We start from the raw sequence: 13,838 nt of genomic DNA on the forward strand, positions 1-13,838 counted from the left end.
GTCCTACTGATTAAGTTTGGCATGCTCTGCTTCAGCAGCCCAGGTTCAGTTCCCTGGTGTGGACCTACACCACTCGTCAGCCATGATGTGGTGGCGACCCACATACAAAATAGACGAAGATTCGCAATGGATGTTAGGTGAGGGCTAATCTTCCTCAGCAAAAGAAAAAAACAACTCCAGAAAAGAAAGAGAAATTCTTCACACAATTTAAATAAAGTCCCCTAAGAAAAGGTTCACAGTGGCAGCCATCTGCTGGCCATCACCTGCTTTCCTCTGGCTTTCTTATACAACTCCTTCTCCAGTTTCTGTCCATGAGATCTAGCTCGCGTCAGCTGCATCCTGATTCAGGTGGACACGTGGCTTGCACCTGGCAACCAGAGAAGTGGTCCTCCAGGCCACAGGGGAGAAGGTACGCATGGCCACCATCAGACCACTGCAGGTCAGGCATGGATTTCTGCTTGAACTGTGGGAGAAAGAAACTTCCTTTTCAGCCAGACTTGAAGTTCTCAGGGTGTGAAGTTGTGAAGCCTCGAAACCTAGAACTCCGGGCAGCATCCTGTCAGTACAGGGGGAAAATCTGTGTGAGATTAGATCCTACCCAGAGGAACAAAGAAGCTAAGTCCTGTTGACAAATTTAAGTAACATCTTAAGCTAGAGACACCTTGCTCACTTTTAGTTACATGAGCCAGGACATTCCCTGTTTGCTTCGTATCATGTTGATTAAGCCACATTGAGCTGGGTTTTCTGTCACTTGTGATCAAAGAGTCCTGACTGACGAAATGTATGGAGAACCCACCCAGTGCTCGCGAGCTCTCCATTCCCAGGAGATTCATCAGTGAGGGAAGTAAGTGCGTGGAGAACCCACCCAGAGCTCACGAGCTCTCCATTCCCAGCAGATTCATCAGTGAGGGAAGTGTGTGGAGAACCCACCCAGCCCTCATGAGCTCTCCATTCTGATGGGACTCGTCAGTGAGGGAAGTGTGTGGAGATCCCACCCAGCCCTCACGAGCTCTCAATTCTTGTTTTAACTCTAAAAATTGAGACCTGGTAGACCTTCGGCTAATTTTTTTTTTTAAGATTTTATTTTTTTCCTTTTTCTCCCCAAAGCCCCCCGGTACATAGTTGTATATTCTTCGTTGTGGGTCCTTCTAGTTGCGGCTCGGCTAATTTTTTAACTAGTCTTCTCTGAGTCTCAAAATATGACTCTCTATTTACTCGGGCTTTCCTTAGTCATATTCTTCTTTCAGGTCCATTGTTCTGGTGGTACAGAACTCTTTCACACCCTTTGAAGGCAATTTTTTTTTTTTAAAGATTGGCACCTGAGCTACAACTGTTGCCAATCTCGTTTTTTTCCTCCTTTTTTCTTCCCCAAGTCCCCCCAGTATATAGTTGTGTATACATATTTTTTTTTAGTTGTGGGTCCTTCTAGTTGTGGTCTGTGGGATGCTGCCTCAGCGTGGCCTGACCAGTGGTGCCATGTCTCTGCCCAGGATCCAAACTGGTGAAACCCCGGGCCACCAAAGCAGAGCATGCGAACTTAACCACTTGGCCACAGGGCCAGCCCCCTGGGAGGCAAATTTAAGCAGAGAAAAAGCTGAAAAGTTATCTTCATCTTTAGATTCCCTTAGCCATTTCTAACTGTGGAGCAAACCTATGTCAACTGCTTTAACAAGAGTTTTATGAAACACTACAAATCTAATCAAGTCATCTAAATGGCTTAAAAGGTATACAATTGAAGTGGATAAACCGAATTCAAAGATGTAACACTGCTAATGAGAAAAAAGAAGTAAGAAAATCTTTAAAAGAGAACTTTGTTGGGAGGCCAGTATTTTATGTGTGTATATATCTATAGAAAGTAGAGGGGCGTGTCGAGGACACACTGACTGCCATCTCCTCTATCTACTGCGACTACTACCACGTGGATGCACACACACATCTGTACAAAGTAGAGGGGTTTGTTCAGGACGCGCTGACTGCCATCTCCTCTATCTACTGCGACTACTACCACGTGGATGCACACACACATCTGTACAAAGTAGAGGGGTTTGTTCAGGACGCGCTGACTGCCATCTCCCCTCTCTATCTACTGCAACTAGTACCACGTGGATGCACACACACATCTGTACAAAGTAGAGGGGTTTGTTCAGGACACGCTGACTGCCATCTCCCCTCTCTATCTACTGCGACTACTACCACGTGGATGCACACACACATCTGTACAAAGTAGAGGGGTTTGTTCAGGACACGCTGACTGCCATCTCCCCTCTCTATGTACTGCGACTACTACCACGTGGATGCACACACACATCTGTACAAAGTAGAGGGGTTTGTTCAGGACACGCTGACTGCCATCTCCTCTATCTACTGCGACTACTACCACGTGGATGCACACACACATCTGTACAAAGTAGAGGGGTTTGTTCAGGACACGCTGACTGCCATCTCCTCTATCTACTGCGACTACTACCACGTGGATGCACACACACATCTGTACAAAGTAGAGGGGTTTGTTCAGGACGCGCTGACTGCCATCTCCCCTCTCTATCTACTGCGACTACTACCACGTGGATGCACACACACATCTGTACAAAGTAGAGGGGTTTGTTCAGGACGCGCTGACTGCCATCTCCCCTCTCTATCTACTGCGACTACTACCACGTGGATGCACACACACATCTGTACAAAGTAGAGGGGTTTGTTCAGGACACGCTGACTGCCATCTCCTCTCTCTATCTACTGCGACTACTACCACGTGGATGCACACACACATCTGTACAAAGTAGAGGGGTTTGTTCAGGACACGCTGACTGCCATCTCCTCTCTCTATCTACTGCGACTACTACCACGTGGATGCACACACACATCTGTACAAAGTAGAGGGGTTTGTTCAGGACACGCTGACTGCCATCTCCCCTCTCTATCTACTGCGACTACTACCACGTGGATGCACACACATCTGTACAAAGTAGAGGGGTTTGTTCAGGACACGCTGACTGCCATCTCCTCTCTCTATCTACTGCGACTACTACCACGTGGATGCACACACACATCTGTACAAAGTAGAGGGGTTTGTTCAGGACACGCTGACTGCCATCTCCCCTCTCTATCTACTGCGACTACTACCACGTGGATGCACACACACATCTGTACAAAGTAGAGGGGTTTGTTCAGGACACGCTGACTGCCATCTCCTCTCTCTATCTACTGCGACTACTACCACGTGGATGCACACACACATCTGTACAAAGTAGAGGGGTTTGTTCAGGACACGCTGACTGCCATCTCCTCTCTCTATCTACTGCGACTACTACCACGTGGATGCACACACACATCTGTACAAAGTAGAGGGGTTTGTTCAGGACGCGCTGACTGCCATCTCCCCTCTCTATCTACTGCGACTACTACCACGTGGATGCACACACACATCTGTACAAAGTAGAGGGGTTTGTTCAGGACGCGCTGACTGCCATCTCCTCTATCTACTGCGACTACTACCACGTGGATGCACACACACATCTGTACAAAGTAGAGGGGTTTGTTCAGGACGCGCTGACTGCCATCTCCTCTATCTACTGCGACTACTACCACGTGGATGTACACACACATCTGTACAAAGTAGAGGGGTTTGTTCAGGACGCGCTGACTGCCATCTCCCCTCTCTATCTACTGCGACTACTACCACGTGGATGCACACACACATCTGTACAAAGTAGAGGGGTTTGTTCAGGACGCGCTGACTGCCATCTCCCCTCTCTATCTACTGCGACTACTACCACGTGGATGCACACACACATCTGTACAAAGTAGAGGGGTTTGTTCAGGACGCGCTGACTGCCATCTCCTCTATCTACTGCGACTACTACCACGTGGATGCACACACACATCTGTACAAAGTAGAGGGGTTTGTTCAGGACACGCTGACTGCCATCTCCTCTATCTACTGCGACTACTACCACGTGGATGCACACACACATCTGTACAAAGTAGAGGGGTTTGTTCAGGATGCACTGACTGCCATCTCCCCTCTCTATCTACTGCGACTACTACCACGTGGATGCACACACATCTGTACAAAGTAGAGGGGTTTGTTCAGGACGCGCTGACTGCCATCTCCCCTCTCTATCTACTGCGACTACTACCACGTGGATGCACACACACATCTGTACAAAGTAGAGGGGTTTGTTCAGGACACGCTGACTGCCATCTCCTCTATCTACTGCGACTACTACCACGTGGATGCACACACACATCTGTACAAAGTAGAGGGGTTTGTTCAGGACGCGCTGACTGCCATCTCCCCTCTCTATCTACTGCGACTACTACCACGTGGATGCACACACACATCTGTACAAAGTAGAGGGGTTTGTTCAGGACACGCTGACTGCCATCTCCTCTCTCTATCTACTGCGACTACTACCACGTGGATGCACACACACATCTGTACAAAGTAGAGGGGTTTGTTCAGGACGCGCTGACTGCCATCTCCCCTCTCTATCTACTGCGACTACTACCACGTGGATGCACACACACATCTGTACAAAGTAGAGGGGTTTGTTCAGGACGCGCTGACTGCCATCTCCTCTATCTACTGCGACTACTACCACGTGGATGCACACACACATCTGTACAAAGTAGAGGGGTTTGTTCAGGACACGCTGACTGCCATCTCCTCTCTCTATCTACTGCGACTACTACCACGTGGATGCACACACACATCTGTACAAAGTAGAGGGGTTTGTTCAGGACGCGCTGACTGCCATCTCCCCTCTCTATCTACTGCGACTACTACCACGTGGATGTACACACATCTGTACAAAGTAGAGGGGTTTGTTCAGGACGCGCTGACTGCCATCTCCTCTATCTACTGCGACTACTACCACGTGGATGCACACACACATCTGTACAAAGTAGAGGGGTTTGTTCAGGACACGCTGACTGCCATCTCCTCTCTCTATCTACTGCGACTACTACCACGTGGATGCACACACACATCTGTACAAAGTAGAGGGGTTTGTTCAGGACGCGCTGACTGCCATCTCCCCTCTCTATCTACTGCGACTACTACCACGTGGATGCACACACACATCTGTACAAAGTAGAGGGGTTTGTTCAGGACGCGCTGACTGCCATCTCCTCTATCTACTGCGACTACTACCACGTGGATGCACACACACATCTGTACAAAGTAGAGGGGTTTGTTCAGGACGCGCTGACTGCCATCTCCCCTCTCTATCTACTGCGACTACTACCACGTGGATGCACACACACATCTGTACAAAGTAGAGGGGTTTGTTCAGGACACGCTGACTGCCATCTCCTCTCTCTATCTACTGCGACTACTACCACGTGGATGCACACACACATCTGTACAAAGTAGAGGGGTTTGTTCAGGACACGCTGACTGCCATCTCCTCTCTCTTCTACTTGACTACTACCACCCCAGCCCATTCTCCTTCTTCCACAGAAACTCACACCCCAATTCCCATTCTTTTACATTTTTACATTTTGTTTTTTCTTGCTGGGAAAGATTTGCCCTAAGCTAACATCTGTTGCCAATCTTCCTTCTTTTTTTTTTTCCTTCCCCAAAGCCCCAGTATGCTTGGGGTTTTTTGTTGCTTTTTTCTTTTTTTAAACAGTAATGATTTCTTTTCTTTTTGTTTAAAGACTGGCATCTGAGCTAACAACTGTTGCCAATCTCTTTTTTTTTTCCTGCTTTTTTCTGCCCAAATCCCCCCACTACATAGTTGTATATTTTAGTTGTGGGTCCTTCTAGTTGTGGCATGTGGGACACCGCCTCAACATGGCCTAATGAGCAGTGCCGTGTCTGCGCCCAGGATCCAAACCCTGGGCTGCCCAAGTGGAGCACACGAACTTAACCACTCGGCCACGGGGCTGGCCCCCCAGCACATGTTTTGTATATTTCAGTTCTTCTATGTGGCTGCCACCACAGCATGGCTACTGACAGACCACTGCTGTAGGTCTGCGCCCAGGAACCCAAACCTGGCCGCTGAAGCGGAGCACGCAAAACTTAACCACTAGTCCACTCGGGCTGGCTCTACATTCTTTCTTATTAACATATTATTTGTAAATCTCTTTTTAGTTATACAGTATTTCCATTTCTACCTTGTGACAAACAAATGGCAAGCAATAGGATATTCAGTATATGAGTATATGAGGAAGCCATTTGGTGTAAAGCTAATTTGGTCTGACCTTGTTTTTCCAAAAGGGCCCGCCATGGCTGTTGAGCATGCATTGTATGTCTGCTTTAAGCATTTGCTGTGTCTCAAAGACAAGAACAAATGGCCTTAGGATAAAGATGCAACTTCTCCCACAGTGGCATTTCCTTAAGGATAAGCATCTCTCCCTAGGCTAGGAACTGATTGCTGTGCTCACCTGTGACCACACAGCTCCAGACAACAGACCTGCCACGCTGCTGTGTCCACCAGGACAGCAGACCTGCTACCTGCTGTGTCCACCAATTGCTGTGCCAACAGACAGTCTCATGACTACTGTAAAAGGGGCATTTCAATCATATGTGAAACATGCTCTTTGAGGGTATATAACCACTCTGTATACCCCACTTCTTTGGTGCCCTTCCTTCCTTCGGGAAGGAAGGATCAAGGCTAAGCTAGCCCTCTGAACTGGCTCAGAACAAACTCACCCCAATTTTCATTTATAGATTGGTTATAGATTATTTTCGTCAACACTTGTCTTTTTAAAAAATAAACCTTATAATAGCCCCATGGGTCACAAACACACGTCTTCAGGCTCCACATCCCTGTCCCCATCCAGGGCCACATCTTGGTGTCCCTGATACTCCAATTCACTGCAAAGTGCCTGGGGCCGTATCACTCCTGACAGACAAGACTAACTTTTCCCACCTCCACCATCAGTCCAGCTCCACCAAGGGCCAATGAAGGAGAAGAGACAGGAGGTGACTAAATGAATTGCTGCTTCAAGAAATGCACACTTTGCTGCTCCAGCGAAGAGCCTTTGGGGCATACAGACTGGAGATCAAAGTGCCGGCCCTTTGAGTATCAAATGGTGGGAGGTTATTTTGCAAAGAAATTTGAGTGAGCTACTTGGACCAAGTTCAGAAGCACCAAGGCCAAGTTTTTTAGCCAGACATCATAGAGAAAACTGTCTGAGGGGCTCATGTGTTCTGCAAATTGCTAACAACAGGGAGGAAGATGACAGCCAGAAATTAAAACGCACCCTGTCGCTGGAAAGGGTAACTAGTTCATGGCAGGCAGTAGGGCGTCAAGGGCTGTGAACACACGCCTGCGGAGTCCAGAGGCCACAACTGGAGCCGGGCCTCCCTCGGCACATCTCTTTGCTGCTCCGCACTTCGGCCACCTCATCTACGTGACGAACCAGGGATGGTGGTGAGCGAATGTTCTCGCACCACTTCCCACCTTAGACTCCACATTCTACAATAACAGCTATGGGCAACACTCCCAATACCCAACCCATTCCTCCTTAATTACAAACTAAAGCAGCCCTGGACACTGCAGAGTGAATTCCCACCAGCAGGACAGCGTGGCACTGACGTGGAGAGTGCTGACTCCCTGCTCTTCAAGCCTTGCTGAGACACGAGACATAATTAACAGGCTTGAAGTGATATCCACAAAACAGTAAGTGCACAGAAACATGGGGGAAAGCCCCAAAACCGTGTCCTGCACCCCACAGCCTCCAATACCTTACAGCCTCCAACACAACACACATGGGAATTTCTGCACCAAGGTATCCCAAAAGGTTGAGAATTCAAACTAAATCCCCTTAAAAGCTAAGATCTCAAAGACAGCTGCTCCTGTCTCATTTTTCCACTACTTTTAAGACAAACAAGTTAAGAAAATGACGCTGTGCAGGGAAGGGTGGGAGGGACAAAGTGGCTCAGAAGCCTGGTCAGACCCAGGGCCCCGTCAGCCAGCCCACCCCACTCCACAGATGCAGTCACTGTCCCCCCCTCCCCATCACAAGCTCCCTCCCCCACTTCCCACAGGTCCCAAGCACTGCTAAACTGGTTGTTAACCGGCTCTGCAAACAGCCTAATTCCATAGCTAGCCCCCTCCAGCTATGTACACAAAGGGAAAGAAATAAAAGGTGCTTTGTCCATTTTTTTAAGGCTCACAGGAGACACCACCAAACCTCAAGTTCCGAGTGTGTTTTCTTTTCTTTAAAGCAGCTGAAAATGCTCTTGGTGAGCAATGAGATATACAGTCCACCCTCCAGACATGTGGGTGCTTCATCTGAGAGGGCTGGTTTAAAGTATGCAACATGCACCCAGTGCTTGAGAGTTCATACCTATTGGCTCAGTAACTCATCTTCTGGAAACACATCAAAAATAAAGATACAGACCAAAATGTATACACAAAAATGTCCACTGCATCATTTTTATGACAGAAAAATCCGAACACTGAATACCAACTATTGGGTAGCATTGACTGTAGTGCAGGTATTACCAAGTGTGTTTGCAAAGACTTTCTAAAGAGGATGGAGAAATGCTCATGATGTAAATGCTACGTGAAAAGAACAGGACTAGGATGAGATCAAGTGTGAAAAAGAATATTGCACAGAATGACGGGTCCTGATTTTAACAGGAAACAAAATGCTTTTAACTTCAATGTTTCACCACGAAGCATAACATTTGCTGTAGGTTATTTGTGAATATTCTTTAGCAGGTTAAGAAAGTCACCTTCTATTCCCATTTTCCGAAGAGTTTTTTGCATAATTTGATATTAAACATCATGAGACACTCTCTCTGCACATGTTGGTTTGATAAGATATGTCCCCATCAGTCTGTTAACGTGCTGAACTTTGCAAGGTTGAACCCACCTGCATTTCAGGACAAATGCAATTTGTTCACAATGCCATGTCTCTTTATACGTTGCTGGGGTTGGCTGGCTCACGTTTTATGATTCTTACATGTATGCTTCTAAGTAAGGCTGGCCTATAATTTCCATTTCTCATTGTTCTCAACAGGTTTTTGTATCGAGGTTATCACAGCTTCATAAAATGCATTTCTATTCCCCGGATGCGAGTTTGAAATTATTTTTTCCTTGAATGTTTGTTAGAACTTGCTCATTAAACCCATCTAAGCCTGGACCTTCCTTTATGGAGAAATATTTGACTCCTGGTTTATTTTCTTGAAGAATTACAGAATTATTCACCCTATTTTTTCTAACGTAGTTTTGGTAAGTTATATTTGTCTAGAAATTAATCATTTCCTCCAAGCCTTCAAATGTTTTAGCATAACGCAGTTCATAACATTATCTTCTAAATATCTACATGTGCTTTTCCATTCCTAATATGGTTTATCTCTGCCTCTCTCCTCTTGTTTTTTAAATCAGTTTTGCCAGGTCTTCAATAACATTACTACTTCTTATAAAGCCAAATTTTGTCTTTTTTTTTTTTTTTGAGGAAAATTATCTCTGAGCTAACATCCACTGCCAATCCTCCTCTTTTTGCTGAGGAAGATTGGCCCTGAGCTAACATCCATGCCCATCTTCCTCCACTTTATATGTGGGACGCCTGCCACAGCATGGCTTGACAAGCGGCACTGCATCCACACCCAGGATCTGAACTGGCAAACCCCAGGCCGCCAAAGTGGAATGTGCGAACTTAACCACTGCACTACCAGGCTGGCCCCCAAATTTTGTCATTATTGCTCCTCTCCACTGAATAACATGGAATTATTATTATTCCATCTATTTTCTTTGGGTCTATTTTGCATCTTTTCTGACTTTCTCACTTCAACATTTGGCTAATTTTCAGGCTTTCTTCTTTTCTAACACAAGCATTTATACATGCTTTCATGGCCTACCCCACCAAAAGTTCTGACCCACAGGACTTTTGTTATTCAGGTAAGAACATTTTCTGGGGGCTGGCCCGTGGCAGAGTGGTTAAGTTCACATGCTCCGCTTCGGCGGCCCAGGGTTTCACTGGTTTGGATCCTGGGCGCAGACATGGTACCACTCAGCGGGCCGTGTTGCGGCAGCGTCCCACACAGCACAACCAGAAGGACCTGCAACTAGAATATACAACCATGTATTGGGGGCTTCAGGGAGAAGAAGGAAAAAAAGAAGATTGGCAACAGATGTTAACTCAGGCGCCAATCTTTAAAAAAAAAGGCATTTTCTTAAAAAAAAAAAGAATATCTTCTGATTTGCATTACAATTTCTTCTTTGACCCAAGGGTCACTGTGAAACATATTTCTATAATTAATCATGGCTCTCTTTCTGTTACCAGACTCTAGCTCCACTGCATTGTGGTCACAGATCTGGTCTGTGTGACACTGATCACAGTGAGGACTTGCCTGATGCCATCGTCGAGGTCACTTTTTATGAATGTTCTGTGTGTTTGAAAATAACGTGCACTCTGCAGTTTCGAGACGCAGTGACCTTCACACCTCCATCAGCTCAAACTTGTTAATCACGCTGTCCAGACCCTGTCCGTGTGACTGACCTTGCTCCCCATGAGGAGGACTGAGGAAGTGCGCGAACAATCTCACAGGGAACGTGGTTCTCATGGCAGTTCTCTCAAGTTTTGCTTAATATATATGGAGACCACGTTATCAGATGCATACACTTTTTTCTGATGAGTTGAAATTTTTGAACCAATATGACCCACTTTATCTCGAAAAATGCTTTTTTGGCATTTAAAGTCTATTTTGTCTGATGTGAATGTTGCCAGCTTTCTTTTAGTTTTTAATCATCCACTTATCTTTTCCTCTCATTTTACTTTTAATCTCTCTGTATCCATATGTTTTGGACATGTCACTCAGAAGCGGCAATCGCTGAACTTTCATCCCGTCCAACAACCTCTGACTCCTGTAGCGTTGTTGTCATTACTGGTACCTTTGGATTTATTTCTTCCTCTCATTTGTGCCTGCTACTTGTCTTGCCTACTCTATATTTCTTTTCTCAGCTTTCTTGACTCTGAGATTTATGATTTTTCTCATTTCAATTTTCCCTGTTTGCTAGTAAGTTATTCATTCTTTAACTAAATGTTAGTGGCTGCCTTAGAAATTTTAACATGCACAGTCCATTTGTCAAGTCTATATGTAATCAATATCTTTCACTTCCTCCCAAACTATACAAGAACTTTACAATTATATTAAATATTTATTAACTCCCTTCACTTCTCCAACTATGTCAGTTATCTATCTTATCCAGTTCCCACTGAAGAGGTCGTCACTGTTCCTCACACAGGCCATTGTGCTTTAACATACAAACTCCCTTCCTCGGCGTGTCGTTACCTCTTGTTTCTGAGACCTTCCATCTGGGAACACTTTTCCTCTGCCTGATATATACCCTTTTAGTGAGGATCTGCTAGAACTCTCTAGGTTTTTGTAACTGTGAAAGTTTTTTAAAGATATTTTTAGTGGAAACTGAATCCTAAGCTGACAGTTAACTTCTGTCAGTGCGTGAAATTTACCAGCTTTCAGCTTCTAGTGCTGCACTGTCAGGACAACCTGTCATGCCTTTGAAAATAGTTGCCTCTTCTCTCTGATCTTGCTAAGATCTTCTCTTTATCTTTTGTAGCCTGCAGTTTAATTCTGTTTTGTCTGTGTGTGGATTTCTTTTTACTTATCCTGCATGGGATTCATACGCTTCATGCACATTGCAGTGGTCCTTTCCATCGGTCCTTGAAAGTTCTCAGTCATCATCTCTGTAAGTGTTGCCTCTTCCTACCCTCTCTCTTCTCCTCTGAAACTGTAACTAAGCTTATCTGGAATCCGAATTCCCTATCTCCCACACTGATTAACCTTTCTTTGGGGTTTTTCACCTCTTTGCCCATGTTGCCATCTGAAAATCTTCAGATCTAACATTCAGTTGACTATTTCCCTGTTCAGCTTGGATTAACTTGTTAAATCCATTCACTGAGGTATTTTCAGTAATATGTTATACATATATAACATTATATATGTTTTCAAGTTCTATTTGGTTCTTTTTCAAATCAGCTTCTTTAGTTTCTTATTCTCAGTTCATTCCTATCTTGTGTTTAGTGATTTTCTTTCTTTTTTTTACCACAAGATGCTCATTTTCCTTCTAATTTTATTGGTGGGGATTCTGTGAAGTCTGGGATAAAAACAGACTCCTCCAAAAGAGGGGGAAAGTGGCTTTTACTCAGCACCAGGGACGGCCCCAATGTGGGAACTCTCTAAATCAAATTTCACCTGAGGCTTTCCTGATCCACCAGTGACCGTGCGGCCAGGCGTACGACTGTCCTGCATCTGGCTCAGGATCACCAACTTTCAGGCCCAAACCATCAGGCCTCTGCTCAGAACCCAGGTTCTGAGAGGTGATTTTCCTTACAGACTTATAGGGCTGGAAAGAGAGCAGATGATTTTTTATTTTCTCTAATTCACCCTTCCATTGAAGGAGAAGCCTCTGAAAGCCTAGCTTCATGAAAGGCTCCCTCTCTGACCCTTGTCTTTCCTGTCTCTGTTCCCTGTGCCCTCAGCCCACAAAAACAGAACTTCAGGTTAACCTGCTTTGGCAAATGCTCTCAAGGCAAAACCCAGCTCAGCGCTCAGTAGACCCCTTACTCTCACACTGGTTCACTGCATTTAAGAAAACAATCTTTCTATTGTACACAACATTGTTAAGTTGTTTCAGTGGGAGTGTCTGTAAACTACATCCACAGAAACAGAATTCCACCCTGGGAATTCACATTCAAAGCCAGAGCCTTGCAGTTTGACGGCCACATCTGGACCTGATCTAGCCTCAAATACGTGAACTCAGCACCCGCCACTCTGTAATCACTGCTGATAATTTCAGCACTTCCCATGGGCCAGGGATTGTGGTAAATATTTCACAAGTACCATTTTATTTAATCCTTACAATGACTCTAAGGGCTAGGTGTAATTATTATCCCCATTTTACAGAGAGAGAAACTAAAGCACAGAGAGGTGAAGTACCTCAGGCCCACAGCTTCCAAGTGACAGCACCGGTAGTGAACTAAAAAAATCTAACTCCACAGACTGCACTCTTAAGACCTAAGTAATTTTTTTTCTTAAAGATTGGCCCTGAGCTCACATCTGTTGCCAATCTTTTTTTCTTCTTCTTCTTTTTCTCCCCAAAGCCCCCCAGTACATAGTTGTATATTCTTTGTTGTGGGTCCTTCGAGTTGTGGCATGTGGGACGCCGCCTCAGCATGGCCTGATGAGCGGTGCCAGTCTGCACCCAGGATCCGAACCAGCAAGACCCTGGGCCGCTGAAGCAGAGCGCATGAATTTAACCACTGGCAACGGGGCAGGCCCAAGTTCTAAGTAATTTTGCTTCCTAATAAATAATGAACATAAGAGAGGGAAAGAGAGAAAGACAGAGAGGAGGAGACCACACTGCCAGGCACAGCAGAGCCACTCATGGAAGCAGACTTCCCAATCTGCAATCATTTCCCCTTCCCTCTGCTCCTGTCGGGCTTGGCAGAGTTCCATCATTTTTTACATATTCCTTCCTTTTAAAAGTGTGCACAGGGACTGGCCTGGTGCCACAGTGGTTAGGTTCGCACCTTCCACTTCGGCGGCCCAGGGTTTCACCGGGTTCAGATCCTGGGCACAGACATGGCACTGCTCATTAGGCCACAGTGAGGCGGTATCCCACATGCCACAACTAGAAGGACCCACAACTAAAATATACAACTATGTACTGGGGGGATTTGGGGAGAAAAAAGCAGAAAAAAAAGAAAGATTGGCAACAGTTGTTAGCTCAGGTGCCAATCTTAAAAAAAAAGAATTCTCAATTCAAAAAAGCATCAAGAGAAAATCTAGTCAAATATTTTAAATTGTGGAAACTCAGCTTTGTTTTTAATGTGTTGAATCCTTAATTCTTAGG

At 45.5% G+C, this 13,838-nt stretch overlaps 1 protein-coding gene across 16 annotated transcripts in view; it reads right to left on the reverse strand.

Annotated features, from left to right (window-relative positions):
- PLCH1 (phospholipase C eta 1) overlaps positions 1–13,838 on the reverse strand; it is a 223,838-nt gene that overhangs the window by 191,129 nt on the left and 18,871 nt on the right. For 2 of the 16 annotated variants that reach the window (XM_070493791.1, XM_070493793.1), the window contains one exon: positions 264–556. The exons of the other annotated variants lie outside the window; for them this stretch is intronic. In XM_070493791.1, coding sequence (XP_070349892.1) covers positions 264–338 — 75 coding nt within the window. In that variant the 5' untranslated portion in view covers positions 339–556. The remainder of the gene's footprint in view (positions 1–263; positions 557–13,838) is intronic. 16 annotated transcript variants of the gene reach the window in all.

Source organism: Equus asinus, chromosome 21 (genome assembly GCF_041296235.1).
Source record: "Equus asinus isolate D_3611 breed Donkey chromosome 21, EquAss-T2T_v2, whole genome shotgun sequence".
NCBI classification, from domain to species: Eukaryota; Metazoa; Chordata; class Mammalia; order Perissodactyla; family Equidae; genus Equus; species Equus asinus.